Raw genomic sequence first — 20,112 nt, 5'->3', positions numbered from 1 at the left:
ACCCCATAGGTTTGCCTGCGGTGTTAGATTCTCTGTGTTTTGCCCAAACAGTAGCATGGTAGTTAAGGACCTAATTTTAAAATAGCAAGGTTTCTGGTTCAAGTCCTTTTGGGGCCTATGGTGTTTTTGAGGAGCCTGCTGTTGATTCTGCCATTACTCAAAAAAGGTCATTTTGTCTGTGTTGATCTCATCATAATTTATGGAATATTTGTGTTTCTAAGCAGAGCTACCATGCAGAGATGAAGATGATAATATTTTGGAAAATGCACGTGGATGTGGCAAATGAATGTCAGATCCCTTCATAATTTTTTTTTTATTTTGCAAATTCTGGCAGATATATTTGCTCACATAAACAGACTAAAATAATGAAAACAACAAAGAATTATTAAATAAAAGTGGAATCATTCTATCTGAAACCACAGTGTTATATATCTGTTTGCTGCTGCTGATGCTACAATTCATTCCATACTGATGATACACTCCCACCCCACCCCAGCCCAGTGGCCTCATCCTGGTCTGCAGATCAGCTAGTCATCATAGTCACAACAATGACAGGAAATATTGAGTTTCAGACCCAAAGGTGGGATGCGTATTGTGTGCTGTTATTTAACTCTGACCGGTGGAAATTTGGGTTAAACCAGCCAGTGAGTCACTGTGCTCCGGGGTTTTGAAGCTGTTCTTCTCCCATCTGCAACCAGTGTTTGTCCTGCTCTCCAAGCTCCATGTCCCGCCTTTATTGTGGGCACCATGAAGGATGCAGCATATGACTGGTTGTCATGTTTCCTCTCCCTCTCTTACCTGCTTTATGTTTCTCTCGTCCCTTTTCCTGCCTGTACACTCTCTCTCTCTCTCTTCTTCTCACCCCTTCTCTTCTGCATCTGCATCCATGCCTTCTTTTACTTCTTCCTCCACCTTCAACGCCCCGCATCCAGCTGGCCATCTCCCTGCCAGTACTGCCCCTCGCCCCCGCACCACCACCCCTCTGCCACCGCCGTCTCCCGGGGTGGTGCCCAGGGTGCCGCTAGAGGATGAGCCCTTTGAGCTGGACGTGGAGGAGCCTGCCGAATCGCAGGCAGAGCCTCCCTCCCCCAAGCCCAGCAGCAGCTCCCCCCTGGCACAAATCCTGCCTTTCTTAAAGAAGGTAACCCTAGAGCCCCCCATGCTGCTGCAGCCCAGCCCTCCTCACAGCCCCCGCTATAATGCTACCCCTCTCTCTAACTCCTTTGCTGCGATCCTGCCACAGTCAGAGCCAGATCTGTGCTGAGCCTGCTGGGAGGAGGAAGCTGGCTGGCGGCTGTTGCATGGGCCTGGAGTGTGACTCTGGAGAACCCGACCACACTTGGCCAGTGAAGGGTGCTAATGAGCACTTCCTGGTGCAAACCTACCCTTATTATAACATGCCATTAACATTTAAAGTTTAAGGAAACTGAGTGCTCTTCCTGACCAGAGTGTACCAGTGCCCCCCCCTTCCCTGCTCCTCCATTCTCCAGGGCCCCACCCCCAGCTCCCCACCCATGGTCCATACTTGGCACTAACACTTGTGCTCTGTGTTCTTGTTCTTTTCTTTTTTGCCCCCCTCCCCCCTTGGCTGGGGCTGTATTTGTTGAATGGTAGGTGTTCCAGCCAAACAGAAACAGAAATCGGTGAGTGTCTCCAGTTTGCTTTCTTTGGGGTTTAAAGCCATCATGTCCATTGTCATCAAGGGCACCCTCCTCACCACAGCCGTCGCCTACCCCTCACGTGCATAGAGCCCACATTTATCTAACCAGCCTCACATGTGAGCATTACACCCAACTGTCCTCATAGCCACACCTCATTTTTTGTCTCTTGGGACTAAGAACTAGGCTCCTAGTTTATGAATTCAGCTCATATATAACAAAATCCTCAGAGATTAAAATAAAACAACCTGCTGGCCTCCCAGCATACATCACATGTGAGGGGGCTCATTAGATGGAGGTCCACAGGAAGCCTGTGTGTGCCGTATTCGATTGGTGCGCTTTCACATCTAATGGGGAAGCGGTTGAGGACCTTCCTCCTTTGATTGGTCCTTCATATTACTTTCCATGCTTGTTAACATAAACATATATGAACAGTTATTCTTAGTTTATAAAGCTGTGATAAATAGCTCATGAAGGGGGTGTGAAGTTCTCATGAAGTGTTACCACAGGGCAGATGAACATCTATATGAAAAAATAACATATTCTCAGATTCTCGATTATCTGTATCCCACTGTAGAATTTGATTGTAGCACTCCACAGAAATTTATAGAACTGGGTGTATAAGCCCTTGAGGAGGGATACCACTTAGGGAACCAGCCAGATTTAGAAACAGGAGTGCCAGTGCACTCTACAGCTATTCCACGGTAGGTTAGCATCAAGCAGCAAACTGGGAGGTCCTCGGTGTGTTATCGCATTACTATTTCGTTTTACCACAGTTTGCGCAGGGAGGAATGTTTATCAGACAATAAGACATCTTGCTCACACAAGCGCCCGCACTCTCGTATTTGTAATGTGTCTGATTGTGCCTTTGCCAGGGATCTGAGCATGGGCCATAGCTCCTGATGTTAAAACAGCCTTCTGGCTGTAGTGGCCTTTTCTGGGCAGCAACTACAGCAGCGTGAATACCCACCCCCATCTCGCCCTGAGCTTAAAGGGCTGCTCGTGTTTCATAAAAGATTTCTTCCAGTTTTTAACGCTAGGGCATGCAGTGTCACAGCTAGTCTCTTGGGTTAAGGACATATTAAAACAGTGTCAGTGGCTCATCTTTACCCTCTGCCCCCTGTCCTGTGCCCAGATGGAGCACGTTCCCCCCTACGACGTCATCCCCTCCATGAGGCCCATCATCCTAGTGGGGCCTTCGCTGAAGGGGTATGAGGTAAAATCATGCAGCCGTGTTTCTTTGTAGCTGATGATGGTATATCTTACTAATACAATCACTCAGAGACAAAATGCACAAAACACCTGAAATTGCCCTTTGGGAAAAGTGTGAGAGGGTGTGGAATCTGCTATTTTCTGGATGAAATTTCCCAGCTTCCAAGTTCTGTCCAGAAAATATGTTCAGTAGGGGTGGGAATTGGCAGAGATCTCTCAAATCAATATTATATTGATATTCACTGATTTGATATGTATCATGATTAAATAGTTTTTGCTAAAGAGCAATTCAGGTCTACATTAAGGTAAAGGCAAGGGCTGTAATGGCACACATATTTGTTGTGTGCTGTTCAGTCACAACATTTTCAGTTCGGTATGCACAATGAAACAAATCAATACATTTCTTGACATGGGTGAAACAAGTATAGATGTTTAACTGGAAAACATTATGTTAATTTTGGCTGTAAGTTTTCTATGGTTAGTGCTGGAGAGCTCAAAGACTCTCCTATGTTACTTAAATTAGTAGTTTGGGAATGTTTTAGTTTCCCAATAAATTACACCAACCCTGGAGGGAGAGTAGTTGATAAGACCAAGACTTTTGTCCTGTTATACTGTACTTGGATATGTTGCTGGAAACACATCCAACATGCTAACTCATTTGAGCAACATCATCCGAGTGTGTGCATGACCAGAGAAATCAGAAACAGCCTCTTCAAGATACCCTGTGGCTTTTATGGTGCTTTTGCTAAGATATTCAGACTGGATTAAAAAAATAACTAAGGTTAAAGGGCTGTTTATCACTACAGATATACAACCATATTCGGTATTAGAGACCACAGGATTTAGTTCATTATAACCATTATGATGTGCTGCTCTATTTTTACAGATTTATTTTTACTTTTTAATTGAGCCTTTCTTAGGTTTTGTTATTCAGACACATCTACACATTGCCGTATGTTTGGTTTACAACTGTTCCTCTATTGTGTTTGCAGTTTTAAAAATAAATGATTTCAAACTGTGTTTCCAAGCTGTAACGAAATTGCACTGAACCGTGAACTAAAGCAGATTGCAGTACTCATGCCTAGGTGTCCATTTACTTGATAAAGTTTACCCAAACTTTCAGCTTACATTAAGAGGGTATTGGGAAAATCTCCATACGCACTTGCACATTCATGGTAGCAGTGTGCCAGACTTGCGCATGTCAATCGCTTAACAACTGTGAAACTTAGCAAATGAATTAAAGTAACTTATACTACGGGACCGTTGAATGCTTTAATCTGATTGGCTGACGAACGTTCTGAGGTGTGCAATTATTTTCAGGGAAACGCACGGCAAACGTAGTTCCAGGCAGCTCTCTTGACCGCATTACAGTTCCATATCACTTCGCATAGTTAACTGTAATAATGGAAATTAGCGTACAGTACCTATACAGCACACAGGACTAACAAAAACAACAACATGACAGACGATTTTCCGAAAGTAAATTTTAATATTTACGGTGAATATGAAACTTTCAACAACTGGGCTGCAGCAGTATTAGACAGTCCAGATGAAAAACAACATAAACGGAAGCGGACATCAAAGGCAGCCGGCAACAACAAAAGACATAATAACAGCGCTGCATCTTAAAGCAGACTTACAGTTTAGAGACGGTGCTTCAGAACACTGTTGAGGGACACACAGAGGTAGCCTAATTCATACAAGCTCTCTCTCTCTGTGTCTCTTTCTCTGTGTCTCTGTCTCTCGCTCTCTTTCTAATAACTTCATTATTAACTGCATTAGTCTGCTATCAACGGCTCAAGCCTCCATTGCCAGCTTTAAAATGACGTTTTGGAACTAGCAAAAGAGTCGTTGGATGAGATGCGGAAGAAATAACCCTACTCACAATAGCGATTTAAGTAGAAAAACCGGACGAATCCCTTGAAATATATCATCTGATCGATGTCTTGAGGTGTGGCAACCGTAGTATACCGTAGTATAAGCGGAATAATTGTAACGCCCTCGGGTGTGCATTATTTTTCTAATAATTCAACGGCCCGTCGTCAATTATTCCTTACTTATACTACGGGACCGTTGAATGCTTGAATCTGATTGGCTGACGAACGTTCTGAGGTGTGCAATTATTTTCAGGGAAACGCACGGCGAACGTAGTTCCAGGCAGCTCTCTTGACCGTATTACAGTTCCATATCACTTCGCATAGTTAACTTTAATAACGGAAATTAGCATACAGTACCTATACAGCACACAGGACTAACAAAAACAACAACATGACAGACGATTTTCCGAAAGTAAATTTTAATATTTACGGTGAATATGAAACTTTCAACAACTGGGCTGCAGCAGTATTAGACAGTCCAGATGAAAAACAACATAAACGGAAGCGGACATCAAAGGCAGCCAGCAACAACAAAAGACATAAAACGATCAGCGAAGAACAGCTAGACATACTCGAGGGAGAAAAACACGAAGAAAACACCAAAAAAAACAACAGCTAATGACGTTTTGGAACTAGCAAAAGAGTCGTTGGATGAGATGCGGAAGAAATAATCCTACTCACAATAGCGATTTAAGTAGGAAAACCGGACGAATCCCTTGAAATATATCATCTGATCGATGTCTTGAGGTGTGGCAACCGTAGTATAAGCGGAATAATTGACTCCGGACCGTTGAATTATTAGAAAAATAATGCACACCCGAGGTGTAACCACCTCGGGTGTGCATTATTTTTCTAATAATTCAACGGCCCGTCGTCAATTATTCCTTACATATGTGACCAACATAATTATAGTAACCTACACTTAAATAGATATTTAGACATCAATTTTTAACTGTGGTAGCAATCAAAGAATCACCACCTCAAAGAATCTTGAGTTTGTAACTGAATCGAATCCTCCACCCCCACCCCTAGAGCTCATGCTGAAAGGGGATTCCACAAAGCTGGGGAATTCTTTTTTGTTAGTTCTGCTGTTAATATTGTCAAAATTTACTGGATATATCCAAGTAATGGAAAGTTACTTAGTTAACTGGGGAATATCAAAGATGAACATAACAGAAAGCAGTGCAGATTCTAGAGCAGAGAGTGCCTGAGATGGGGGTGGTGCGATGACTCAGTGGGCAGCGCTGTGTCCTCACACCTCCAGCGCTGGCGGTGGATATTCTCCTGTGGTGTGACCCTATACTCTCTGAGTGTTGGGAAAAAGGAAGGATGATTATATTATTTTCTCTAATGTAGTTATTTACGTCACTTCCTACAGGTGACTGATATGATGCAGAAGGCACTCTTTGATTTTCTTAAACACAAGTTTGAAGGCAGGTAAGGTGCATGCTTCAGATATTTATACTTGGGTAGACGTGGCTTGTGGGACACTGCACATGAAAATAAACCTACGGCAGGATCTGTTGTTGATTTCTCATTTGCTACATCTCATGACAGAAAAAGAAAATGGTTCTAAAAAATTCTCCATCGCATGGCTTCCATTGTTGAGAGTGTACTATTTTAAAATATTTTAGCTCCAAGCTGGTGTTGGCCTTGTCTCCTCAGCTGTTCAGGTTCCTTCCCGGTGGTCTCTGCTGCTGCTCTGGAAGATACAGGCCTGCTTGTCATGCACTAAAGTGGTTCTGTCCACCTCTCACCAGGCAGCTCTGAAATCTTAACAAAACATGCAGGGTTTCCCCCTTATGGCACCCGATTAATGTAAAGCAAATTAGAAATTCATCATCACTCTCTGGTTATTAGCTTACAATGCTGTGCAATTAATTATTAACACATCTGCCTGGCTGGATGAGGTCAGGTTCAAGTGCCCCTGCTGGGACAGTAGAGAAGGCTATGGCCACATCAGCTGTAAATCCCAACGAGGTGTGTGTTACATCTGAAATGGGTTAGGGTGTGTCTGTGGAAACCTGCACAGCAATCTGTTCCTGTGTGTGTGATGATGCCTGGTGTCTGTGGACAGATGCAGAGGCCTGCTCTGGGCCAGCAGTCTGTTCCTGTGTGTGTGTGATGGTGCCTGGTGTCAGTGGACAGACCCGGAGGCCTGCTCTTGGCTGGCAGTCTGTTCCTGTGTGTGTGCTGCAGAGTTTGTCTGCACTTCTAAGGAGGAAACCCAGTTATAGCATCAGGTCAGCACCTGAGAACCAGCCATACAGTTAAGCAGCCACTCTTTTTAGGATATCTATCACTCGGGTGACAGCGGACATCTCCCTGGCCAAACGCTCTGTGCTCAACAACCCCAGCAAGCACACCATCATCGAACGCTCAAGCACGCGCTCCAGCCTGGGTAAGACTGGCCATGTCTACTCACGCTTACCTGTGTCCTCTCTTTACTGTGTGCCATGAGAGATTGCACTGCAGATAATTCCAGATAATGCAAAACAGTATTGTAATATATGTTTTTTGAATAAGGATTCAAGACCTTGAAAATAAATCTATTTTCATGCCGTTGAAGGGAATAAATGCATCCCCTATCATTTCTCATCCATTAAAATGCAGCCAAAGATGACTGTAATGCGTTTTTATTGGTTAGAAATAGTAATACTGTGTACATGTTCTTTCCTTTAAAGCGTTTCATTGGCTGCTCATTAATTTCTTCCCTCATGCATTAGGGAATATTTCTCCATCCATATCTTATATACATAAGTACTGTTGAAAGTGGTCTTTTAAAGGCCTGTGTGGATGTGCGTTCTGACTGCTTGTGACGGCCCCTTTGTCAGGGTAACACATGGCTTTCCCTGGGCCTTCTGGCATTTTCTGATGGCCGACAAATGAACATTTAGATCGTAATAACTGACATGGCAGCCCCCACCACCACCCTGAGTGCTCATGCCTGTCAGTGTTCTTCACAGGGCTCTTCAGTAGCCCAGCACAGTGACAGGGCAGCTTTGCCTATTGTCGCCTGTGAGGATATGGCCCCAGAGTAACCCCCCCCCCCCCCCCGTTCACTAGCCTCTCTCCTGAATGTCTTACATGGCTTCTTCTCTTGTTTCTCATTCTGTCTCTGTTCTGCACCATCCCGCTCCTCCCTGCCTTCCACTCTTCCCTTACTCAGATGTTTTGGGTACGTATCTCCCACTGCACCCTGTGTCTCCTCATTCTGTTCTCTAAACATCCTGCCCACCTGCCTGTCAGCTTGTCTACTCTGTGCTCTCCATCCACACACTTGACTGAAAGCTCTAATATGCCTGCTGCTTGTACAAAATGAATGATTATGGTGCATGGTGGCTCCATGTTCAGCGGAGGAGAGCTGCAGGTCATACTGCTGTCTCCTGGTGAAGAGGATCTTACCAAAAGTCTTACCAGAGATCTTACCAAAACTGCTCTTCCTGTCAGTACCAAGTCCCATACCACTCTCAGTAATGATAGAGAATTCACATGTTCTTTTCCTTCTCTGAATTAATAGTTAACACACATTGCACTGCAATTTATGCATATTTGTACACAGATGCTTCTAAAATAATGGCTAAATGATTAAGATTAAAAAAACACAGAGTCCCCATGGTGTCCAGAGTGAAATCTATTGATTAGATGAGAATCAGGTCTGCAAGCATACTATTTATACACATTTTACATACAAAGGCATCCTTAAACAAAATGGAGATTCCAGGAAATACTGTAAAAGTTTTGATATCAACAAGATAATACAGCATATTTTGTTGAACCACTGAGAGGTTACCAAAGGTACAGTGATGTTATGTATATAATATGTTGGTTATCTGGTCTTGGGGTAGAATTCTTGCTCACTGCCTTTGCTATGGCTGGTTTTCAGAAAAAGCTACATATCAGAGTTTATATGCTAATACTTAAAAGAAGCAGGCTACACACACCTGCTAGGGAGAATGTGTTGTGAGCTGTATAGCCTGAGGAACACGGTAGAGACAGTGACTGTGGGAGGATCTCCAGCAGGGGGCAGCAGAGTGTGGCAGTGGCAAGGTGGACTTGTGTACTGCCTGAGGTGAGATTCCTCACCTGAGCAGTGTTCTCCTAGATGTGTGCCTATTTTACTGCATTCAAGATTTGTTGAAAGTGTTGAAATATATGAACACTTTAGTTGTTTTTGAAGATTTCAAATAAATCTGGAAGCGATTTTAAGGATATTCAGCATATGCCAATGCAGATATTACTAGTGATTATGTCCTGGCTTCTGAGTGTCTTTTAGTGTAACAAAGGAGGATTTATAGAGCGGTTGGGGATTCTGGGCAGTGGTATAGGTATCTGCTATGTTCTATGGCTCTCTTTGGCGATGTATATGTGTGTTCTGCTGAAATGAGAGGTAAGTGGTTTGATCTTTAGCTATGGAGCTACTCTGGCATTTCTGCGAGGTGCGTGTGTGTGTAGGTGTCTGCTCCAGCGTGAGCTCCATCACATGCACTCTGTCTGCCGCCGTCATCATTTTGCGGTCCCATCTGGCCGTGGGCCCGCTTTTGTAACCTTGCTTCTCTCTTGTCTGGATAATTTTTTGCCTGGTCCCAGTTGGTTCCAAGTGGTTCAGCTTGGCTTAGCCCTCAGTGCTTCAGCCTAAGCCCACCAACTGCAGCTGTCCATTTAATCTCAGATGGAGAATAGCCTGGCTGCCTGGTGCAGGCACATCATTGCTGCAAAAAACAACCCTGAAAACCTTGAAATACAGAAATGAAGATAGTGAAACATTTCCAGGCTTCACAGTCTATTTTAAAATGTTCATTTAACAAAATTTGTTACTTATTTTACATTGTGCCAGCAGTAACACAGCCCTGCTGAATTAATATTTTGAAAGTATAAGCTGGTAAAGTTATAAAATGACAATATCCTATATTGAAGTTTGTTTTTTATTGAAAATAAGAAAAAAAATGTAATTAATTTTTAAGTCTGTGTTTTAAGTCATAATACTTTTCCATCATCAATCCATGCATCTTTCAACCTCTCTTCCTGAGCAGGGTCACGTGTGGATCTGGAACCTGTTACAGACAGCACAGGGCACAAGGCAGGGGCGCACCCTGGACAGGAGGCCAACTTTTCTGTTATTTTCTAAGCAATCTAAATGATGTCAGTAGTTCAGGTTCATCCATTACACAGCGTTGTTTACAGCTAATAGTTTGTATAAGTCTGTGTAAAGGAGGAAAACTCATAGAGGCATTACAAATTTTTTTGGCTTTTGCTTTTTACAGCTTGACCCTTATTCTTACTTTGCACAGCAGTATACTTTTGTTAATACAGTAATAATAATAATCACCATCATCATCACTGTCATGGACAGAGAGGGAAGCAAGCCGTGTGTCCAGAACACGCAGTCCCGACTGCATTTTGGCAAGCTTCCGCAGTCCCACTGCATGCTGGAATTGGAGTAACCGAAGGTCTCAGTGAATCATGTGAAGCTGCACCCCCACACTGACCACCCCCCCTCCCCCGTACACACAGCTGAGGTACAGAGTGAGATCGAGCGCATCTTTGAGCTGGCCCGCACACTGCAGCTAGTGGCCCTAGATGCTGACACCATCAACCACCCATCCCAGCTGGCCAAGACCTCTCTGGCCCCCATTGTGGTCTACATCAAGATCTCCTCCACCAAGGTACTGCTCACGCCTCCTCCCCCTTACCTACTGTATATGCAATTCTGTAGGAGGTGGACAGGTGCCAAACACGAAAAGGCTCAGTGATTGCATCATGCTAAATGTTCTTACAGACTTACTGTTCTGAGATGACAGTAAGCAAACCAAACCATTTATAGAGGCAAAGCGTACTTTATTAATGGTAAAATCATCTTTACTGAGTGCTATTGACTTGATCAGCTTTGGTGCACATTATTCCAATGAGAAGCATCCGAGAGTTTCTGAGATTAGAAAAGTAAAACAGCCTTTATCCAAAAACGGAGCAAATCTAAAAGCAATACCCCGGTCCCCCAGCTAAAACCATACCAAAATATACTACTAGCACCTCCTTCTACAGCAGTTAGAGAAAACATTTGTTGTAATGAAGTGAATCTTATGGATGTTGCCCCTCCCTCCCCCACCCAGGTCCTGCAGCGGCTAATCAAGTCGAGGGGCAAGTCTCAGGCCAAACATCTGAACGTGCAGATGGTGGCAGCAGACAAGCTGACCCAGTGTCCCCCCGTGAGTATCTACCCAGAACAAAATGGGTGCAAGTTCTGGATTTAAGGAAGCACTTCTTTACACAGCGTGTAGTCAGAGTATGGAATAGGCTTCCTGATAACGTAGTGCAAGCTGAATCCTTGGGTTCCTTTAAATCAGAGCTAGATAAGATTTTAACAACTCTGAGCTATTAGTTAAGTTCTCCCCAAGCGAGCTCGATGGGCCGAATGGCCTCCTCTCGTTTGTATAGTTCTTATGTTCTTATGTAAGTTTACTATATGAAATAAAAGTTAATATCAGAGGAGTACCATCCTTTTGCTGAGCCCCAGGTACACAGAGTAGGTACAACAGAGCTACATTAATGACTGTCTGCGCAGTGCAGACTGCAAGAGTAATTGCACTCAGGCAACTTAATGGCTCTGGATGGCAAAGGGCACGGTGCTAACAGGGGTGAGTAATTAAGCATGAGATAATAATGAGGGTCTGTAAAGCTGGGGGTGCGTGCTTGTTGTGAATGAGCTACCGGCTCGGTCTGGGGCAGAAAAGGCCCTCATCGGGAGTCCAGAGACAAGCGGCACCTCCATTATCTAACAGAATGAACCCCAGCAGAGCAAGACTGGATGTGATGTATGTAGGATAGCAGCCTTAAATAGACCTCCATGTAGAGCTTCTCCAGACAGGTGCTGTATGTACCAAGCAGAGGAGGTAATTTTGCTTCCCCCCAAACCAAACCAATCTTGTAGGAGATGTTTGACATCATTCTGGACGAGAACCAGCTGGAGGAGGCCTGTGAGCACTTGGCCGAATACCTAGAGGCCTACTGGAAGGCCACACATCCCCCCAGCAGCAACCCCCCCAACCCGCTGCTGAACCGCACCATGGTCACTGCTGCGCTGGCTGCCTCACCCGAGCCCGTCTCCAACCTGCAGGTACAGGTGCTCACCTCGCTGCGCCGCAACCTGGACAAGTGGCCGGGCCTTGAGGCTCCAGAGGGGGAGCACACCCTGTAGCGGGAAGGGTAGGAGGCCTGGTGCTGGGGAGGGGGCAGGAGGGAATGGTGGAGGGACAGCACTGTGCAGCTGACATTGTCTGCTTATGCAGTCCACACACGCACGCACACACACACACACACACACACACAGAACAGTAACTGGAGCACAAACACAAGTGCCAGTGTGACCGCAGCATGGCAGTGACAGACAGAGACACAGCCAGTAATGCCTGAGTGACCTTTGCTTATTGTTTTGATTGTTTGGAGAGGTCATTATATCTAGAAATAGGAGGCCCTCTAAAACAGCCATGAATATTGAATAACAGGAAACATTTCTATCTGCAAAGGATTAACCTGGTGACCATCAAGTGAAGGGACTGGTATTAAGAAATCAAATTCAAAAATCATGATAAATTGAATTTAAAAAGCAGAACTTTAAGCATTCAGTTAAATATGTTTGCTTATATAAGATATATACAGACATTCTGTTTCCAATTAGCACATTATGCAGACCTGCATAATGCAAGGCTTGCTCTACAAATATTCCATCATCAATAATCCACAATACCTCCTTTCAGGTTAATTCAAAGTCATTGGCAGACAAAGAAAATGATGTTTAAATGCTCTTTGTGTTGGGTTGTGATATTATGTCCGTCAAAGTGTCAGGTTAGCATTTCAAAACTCTGCTGAAGTCAGTCCAATATTTGCAACAACTGGTGTATTTTTTGACTCATCCACTAACATACTGTGTTTGGCTAATCAATACCTCATTGAGTTATTTAGCAAAATTAATTAATTAGATAGTTGTTTAGCTAATTAACTGAATACTTGAAATGGTTGAGGTGCCCCTGAGGAAAGGTTTGTGAACCAAAGAGGTGTTCTTTAAGCCATCTAACAAGATATCAATAACTTTTTGGAGAAAAGAAGAAATTCTTGTTTGCTTTTATTGTATTATCCTTAACTTGCATATGTTCGAATGTTAAATTATATTTTTTTCTGAGCAATTATAAACTTACTATGCAGATAAATGCAGTATATGAACAAAAGCATTAGAACACATCTCTTAATCATTGAATTCAGGTGTTTCATTCACACCCTCTGCCATAGGTGTATAAAATGAAGCACCTAGCCATGCAGACAGGCTTACAAACATGTGTGAAAGAATGGGTGCAAAGTCCTTTGCAATAAGTCAGTTTGTGAAATTTCTTCCCTGAGGCACATACTGTAAGAACATAAGAACTATGCAAACGAGAGGAGGCCATTCGGCCCATCGTGCTCGCTTGGGGAGAGCTTAACTAATAGTATGTAATAGTATGTAATTAAATAGTATGTAAAAGTCACCAATGCTCCATTGATTCCATAACTGCAGAGTTCCAAGCTTCCTCTGGCATTTAACCCAGCACAAAAACTGTGTGATAGGAGCTTCATGGAATGTGCTTCCATGGCTGAGCAGCTGCGTGCAAACCTTACATCATCAAGCACATTGCCAAGCGTCAGATGGAGTGGTATAAAGCACGACACCACTGGACTCTGGAGTAGTGGAATTGTGTTCTGTGGAGTGATGAACCGTGCTTATGTCTGGCAGTCTGATGGATGAGTCTGGGTTTGGCAGATGCCAGGAGATCGTTACCTGCCTGACTGCATTGTACTAACGGTAAAGTTCGTTGGAGAAGGGATAATAGTATGGGGTTGTTTTTCAGGGTTTAGGCCCCTTAGTTCCAGTGAAGGGAACCCTTAAAGTCTCAGTATAATGTACCAAGACATGTTGAACAATTCTATGCTTCTAACTTTGTGGGAATAGTTTGGGGAAGGCCCTTTTCTGTTCCAGCCAGACTGTGCCCTGGTGCACAAAGCAAGGTCCACAAAGAAATAGCTGGGTGAGATTTACTGATTGGCCCACACAGAGCCCTGACCTCAATCCCATCAACGAGAACGGAGATTGCGAGCCAGGCGTTCATGTCCAACATCAGTGCCTCACAAATTCTCTTCGGGATGAATGGGCAAAAATTCCCAGAGACAAAATTTTATGGAAAGCCTTCCCGGAAGAGTGGCAGCTGATATAACTGCAAAAGAGGACCCACTACAGTGTGCTTGTGTGTGTCACAAGCAGGGTGTACACCTGCCTTACGCGTGTGCTATGCTCTTCAGGATAGGCTCTATACCCCCAGTGACCCCGTATGGGATGAGCACTGGGAAGGATAGAAGCGTAGCAAGATGTTTGTTTACAGAATTATTTACCGGTGCTTGTGTGAGCCCAGGATAATGTCTAAAATCAATTGATAAACTGGTAGCAACCCACAGCTAGACATTATCTAGACATTTCACAAATAACAAAGAATAAATTAAATGTGTTCTAGATGTGAATTGCAGTTTTGTGTATTTTACATGCATTTAAGGATGTTGGGATTTATATCAAAACATGTCACTTTTATAATGTCCTGAGATTATCCAAATTGTTCCTCTCTGTAATCAGTTACTTAGTAACATTTTTTTGAAGCAGTTCTGAATTTGTGCCCCACACACATTGACTAGTTGAATAGTAGTCATAGAAGACAAAATACTTCTTTAACTGTAGCTCAGAATTTATGGCTTTCATAAACTCAAGGCTTTCATAAACCCACAGCAGAGCTAGGTTGAACACCTAGCAAAGCTGTTTCCTCTTGTTGCATGACATCTTTGACTCAGGCCAAGGGTCTGGATTTAACTGCAAGGTCAGAATAAATATTCTAGGCCCCAGAAGAAATGCACCACCTGGCTTTCTCTCCCTTGTATGTGGAAGGAGAACCATTCTGGGTCTGGTTAGAAACTATAGATTTTTACATAAAATTGTGAGTGTCAGATGGGTGCTGTGCTTTGCTGTCATTGGTGTGTTGACAGTGTCACTAACACCACGCTTGCCTGTGCATCCATGTGCTGCATGTTTCCCGCATGACTTGTGCGGCACCTTGGTAGCAGGGACAGTGCCTGGTATGTGGAGAGCAGGACGGGGCGCTTCTGGATCACGGACAACTGGAGGAGCTCCGGGGAGAGCCAAGCAGGAAGCAACAGCTGCAGCAGCAGTCCCAGCACATGCAGACTCAGCTGCGCTCGCGCTCCGAGCCCCAGGGGGGGCGCAGCCTGTCTCGACAGGACACCTTTGACTCAGAGACACAGGGCAGCCGGGACTCGGCATACACAGAGGCTGGCGACTCTTGCATGGATGTGGAGACAGACCCCTATGAGGAGCCAGAGCCCTACTACAGCAGGGATGGCAGCCTGCAGCCAGCGAGGCCCCAGACCCACCAGGGCTCCTGGGAGGATGAGGGCGCAGAGCCGGATCAGGAGAACATGAACCCAGCCCCACTGCAGGAACAGCACGGCCAGGTCCGGCAGAGGGAGAGATACTGCCAAAACCAGGGAGATGACAATGTTATATTAGGTCGCAACCAAACCCAGGAAGACTGGCCTAGGGATGTCTACATCCATTAAAGATTTCAGAGTAGGGGCTTTCTGACCAGTTGGACAATTATAGGAATATAGGAAAAGAAGCTTTAATCCTTATCAAACTTAACTGGCACTGTCATATACCAACTATATATGGATATTTTGGGCTGTAGTATTAGTGCCATTTGAAACCATTAACCATCTAGTACCGCATGCTTCTCCTGCATGAGTGCTTTGAGTAGAGTAGTGGAAGGAGTTCTTTGCCCCAGTGATATCTGCTCAGTGAAACACTATTTTCACAAGGCAGAAAGCGATTGATTTGTTCTCTGTAGAGCATTTGAGAGCAGCAAACATCATGTGTAGTTTCACGATCTGTCAGGTACTATTTATTCCTTCCTATTGTCAACAATATTCCATTTATTATTATTTTGGTCTCTAATGAACTGTTTTTTCTTGAATTACAAAACTCCAAGCCTCTGAGCTTTCCAGTGGTGCACAGGCAAACACTAATATGGTGAACTCACCAAGGGTTCAGAATTTTGTCAAACTGGAGTCTCCTCCTTGGTTTCTGGAATACAGACACTGGAGCCTTAGTTTAACTGGTTTCCCTGATATTTGGACCCGACTTATTCACTGAATTGTTTCTCTAGTTACATCCTGGAATGCGAGTCTCACCATCCCCCAGAGCATGTGTCCCTTCACCACTACACGTGTCTAATGTTCTTGACCACGGGTACCAATTGGATTCTCTTCGGTTGTGCTACGGCTCCTTTTGAATTTACAAACCATTGGGACCCTACCTGGAACATCAAGCTTTGTGCAACACATGCAAACATCCTGGTGGTAAGCTTTTGGTGGATCCTGGTGGTAAGCTTTTGGTCAGGACATCTTAGCAGTCTCCTCCTGTTACTGTGCCTGAAATCCAATCTTCCTCAATGTGTGAACAGCACAGTGCATATGTATTGTTGACAACTCGTTTCACAGCAGTTGCCCTGTCATTATGTAAATAGGGGGTGCTGCTTATTAGAATAATGAGAGATGTTAAGTGTGGAGACTGGAGTTCTGTCTTTATGTTGGAATCTCCCAACGTAAGACCCCCCAAATACTCAGTAATGGTATTACAGAATGTACACTTCAAATACAGATAGTGACGACTTCACAAACAGTTAAAGGGTGCTTTTAAAATAACTCATTCACTTGCAGACGATTCAACAGCAAAACAGAAAAAGGATGTTTTAATGTTTATTTGACAATATAATTGGCAATATAACCCTCTCCAATCTGAAAAGATTAAACTTGTCATTACGAGAAGATTGGAGCTAGCCTTCTCTCCCAGTCACATTGTCAGGCTTTCCATTCCTCATGTTAATTTAGCCTGCCAGTTAATTCCAGGTAGCTGTAATTGATGGCCAATGAAAGGCGGTGGCAGCAGTGTGTGGGTGTACAGCTGCCAGAAAGCCACAGCATACAGAAAGCTTCCCCAAAAGGCTCCGGAGGAACGTGTGGTGGGGGACTGGGTATCAGCCTCCACTTTTATGTCAAGAAGGAGACAATGTAAGTTACAGCAGATCAGTCAGGCCTAAAGATGTAGATTCCAAATTCAGTAGGGCACAGGTGTCTGTCACTGCATGGCTTGGTCCAAGAATTCTGTGGTTGGGGTATCTAAGTGTGCTTTTGTCATTGGCTGTGGTTGATGAGGTTATTTTGGTGTTTATGTAGCCTTTTCTTTTTTCTTCAAAATAATGAAATCATAGATCAGCCCATGTTGTGTGTAGCACACTGCTGTTTTAACACAGCATTGATTAGCCATTAGCCCGATGCTGTGCGCAGTCTGTCCCACAAGTGCCTGCTTACTGTGCTCATGGGTTGCTGGTTCCAATGTTTACTAACTGCAGAAAAGTGCACACCGAGGGGGTGTGTGCCAATCCCAGGCATTAAAAGGGCAGGGTGTCACCGTTTTGTCACTCAACAGATCAGCTTAATTTTGAGTCTTTATGCTAAAATCTCTTACAGTATTTGTTGGATTTCCTGAGGTCTGCCTTCATCCTTTCATGATTGCCCCCTTTCTCATCAGCCTCCCAAACAATCTCTTGTCCCTATTTCATGAACTCTAGCGTCTCTCGTGGCGGCTTCCCAGTGCAAAAACCAATGTTTGTTTCACTAATTCTTTTTGTAATCTTTATTCTGTTCTTCTGCATGAAGATGGTAAAATCCCTGCTGCAGTAAATTTCACTTTCCAAGGATAAGGTGAAAGAGTGAAGTACAAACCAAACTGTATTGCAGGATTGTGAGTTACTAGACCAGTTACGAATGTGGTCTCACTTTTCACATTTTGTTTACAGCCATTATATTTTATTTCACTGTATTTTCTACTTTATTCAATGCATGTTTGGCTGTTTAAATGCCTGAGACAAATACAGTATATATTTATATATTTTTTGTATGTATATATATTGTGAGGGTGCTTGTGGCTTTGTTGTGATATAGATAAATTCAGGTAAATGTACATGTAAAGTGTACCGGCTGTGCCACACAGCTTTATACTGTCACACTGCCACTCCTGGTCCTGGAGTGCAGGCTTATATGCCTCGCTTACTCGTGCCATGCCCCCACCCACCCAGCCCACCTTTGTACTGCCCTCTCACGTTTTGCACACACCTCTACCACTTGCAGTATTGTCTTAGATTGTGTTTCTCTGTGCCATTGTCACCACAGTGCCACAATACACCACTGTCATTACGATATTTTGCTATCCATTCTCATGTATCTTTCAGTTTATTCAACTGCAAAAGTCCCTCCCCTGTTTAATTAAATTTTACTTTTTTTTTTACTAGTTTGAAAGCAGATATTAAGGCTTGAGTCAGAGGCTTCCTGGATTGTGTGATGCATTTTTGAGTCTTTTACCAAATGAAATACCACTGTATTTTTTGTGGTGTAGAGTACCGGGTTCAATATACTTTTTGTGGAAGAATGAATCAGAAATTAAATGTTTGTACATCATCTCTCATTTGTAAATCAGTCAGCAAATAGTATTGTTTCTTGCAAGTATTTGCAAGATTGTAAATGTACTGGATTTTTTCCCCCAGAATTTTCATATAAAAAGTTAAATTAGGTTGTATTCAGGGTTCTCTAAACTCCAAATTACATTTGTGTGTTTCCACTGGACTTTTAAAACATTGTTGTAAAGGTACTGTCATCTGCGTTGTACATTAAGCTGTTAATTAGCTACTATTTTTGGCAAACAAACGGGTGTTTTTTATTGAAAGAAACAGCATTTGGAGTCAGCTATATGTTTACAGCTCAAGCTACCTAACTCTGTTTTTCTCCTAAACAAGCCATTGAATGTTTATTAGCGCCTTTGTCTGCTGCTGTGACTTTGCACACTGAAGAAAAGACACACTTTAACTGTCGCTGAGGGGCTGATTGGGCCACAGAACAGTCCCCCCCACTTGGTGGGGTTCACATCTCAACAGAAATGAGTCCAGGCATCTGCTCTCTCCTGAATGCTTTTGCTTATTTCCTACCTGTGACTTCCATTTGGCACATCTGTGACTTTTGCTTTTTATTGTCACTTCATTTAAGGGCTTATGCTGTGCCATCTAGGATCTCTCATACTTGCTTCCACATATTTATATATTTGTAATTCTTTACCACCTCCCTGCCGTTTTTTCTCAATAAACGGTTACAGGTGCTGTATGTTAGAGACATAAAGACTGTTCTGAGGTCAAAGATCAGTCCCCAGCCGTTTACTAATTGCTCTGGGACAGGGTTTTACTAAGCATTTATGCTTTAAAACTTGTTTATATTACTGAGGGTGTAAACTACCTACTTACCTATGTAATTATGAATATATAAATATATTAATATTCATATGGATTTTATTTGAATGATGATAAATATGAATGATTGCCTTTTAATGCTGTTTTCTTTGGGAATGTTAGAAAAACTTAAGTGTTTGTACAATCATTCATTTGAAACAGTAAATGTATAAAAGCTGATGTTTGGCATTTTCCAGCTCTATAAACAAAATGCATGTTTTCACTCTTACAGGTATGTTAAGGAACAAATCATGCTATTTATATCAATGCCTCTTTCTGGAAAAGTGCTAAATAGAGATGTCAGTATACCCGATCTTGTGATCTTTTAAAAAACAATGAGACATTTTTAGTAAATCTGCCCTTGCTTACACACTGTTCCACTTGGGCTCTGTTTGTTTGTATCTTCAGCCAAATGTTATTTTTGTTCCAGTCAACTGTAATCTCATATGTTTACTCTGGTACAGTGTGTAAGATAAATGCTGAATCTGTTGAAAACTAAAAGCAACAGATTTTTAGAGGCATTGGCTAATGATAGGGTCAAATGTTTCATTTAATTTAAGATTGCAGAACATAATTATTTTAATACAATGATATCTCCACTGCATTAGCAGTTTCTCTATGTACTATAGAATTCAAATACAAATTAATCACTCAGTAGCATGTATTATCTATGGAGAGAAAAACAAATTTGTCTTGTACACCATTAAAATGAACAAAACCCATGATCAAAAATAGTAATATCTGTAAACTGGATTTAGTACAATGTGTATCCATGTTAGCAGCTTTGTTCATTCTGCACAATGTGTTTCTCTAACAATCATTTTGTGGCAACAATAGCCAATATATTTTTGTCCACTGTCTGGGGGTTGAAAATTGTGAGGCTTGCAGGAGCAGATTAGCAGGATGACATTACATAGTTTTTTTATTCTGTGGAAAATTAAAAATCAA

At 43.0% G+C, this 20,112-nt stretch overlaps 2 protein-coding genes across 4 annotated transcripts in view; both read left to right on the top strand.

Moving 5' to 3' along the window:
* LOC111842587 (voltage-dependent L-type calcium channel subunit beta-1-like) overlaps positions 1-11,943 on the top strand; it is a 93,038-nt gene extending 81,095 nt beyond the window's left edge. The window contains exons 7-13 of one of the 3 annotated variants that reach the window (XM_072712754.1): positions 1,615-1,643; positions 2,794-2,874; positions 6,126-6,184; positions 7,039-7,148; positions 10,262-10,413; positions 10,858-10,953; positions 11,676-11,943. In XM_072712754.1, the coding sequence (XP_072568855.1) occupies positions 1,615-1,643; positions 2,794-2,874; positions 6,126-6,184; positions 7,039-7,148; positions 10,262-10,413; positions 10,858-10,953; positions 11,676-11,942 (794 nt within the window). In that variant the 3' untranslated portion in view covers position 11,943. Of the gene's footprint in view, positions 1-932; positions 1,142-1,614; positions 1,644-2,793; positions 2,875-6,125; positions 6,185-7,038; positions 7,149-7,916; positions 10,414-10,857; positions 10,954-11,675 lie in introns of those variants that run through there. The other 2 variants (XM_072712753.1, XM_072712756.1) reach the window with 2 other exon arrangements.
* A 3,049-nt stretch (positions 11,944-14,992) lies between these two features.
* Positions 14,993-19,541, top strand: LOC140590946 (voltage-dependent L-type calcium channel subunit beta-1-like). Its single transcript, XM_072712761.1, has one exon. It carries the CDS (start codon positions 14,993-14,995, stop codon positions 15,389-15,391), a length of 399 nt encoding a protein of 132 aa, XP_072568862.1. The 3' UTR covers positions 15,392-19,541.
* The last annotated feature ends 571 nt before the right edge of the window (positions 19,542-20,112 follow it).

This window comes from Paramormyrops kingsleyae, chromosome 5 (genome assembly GCF_048594095.1).
Source record: "Paramormyrops kingsleyae isolate MSU_618 chromosome 5, PKINGS_0.4, whole genome shotgun sequence".
In the NCBI taxonomy this organism is placed as follows: domain Eukaryota; kingdom Metazoa; phylum Chordata; class Actinopteri; order Osteoglossiformes; family Mormyridae; genus Paramormyrops; species Paramormyrops kingsleyae.
This window is presented reverse-complemented; position numbering and strand designations above follow the sequence as displayed.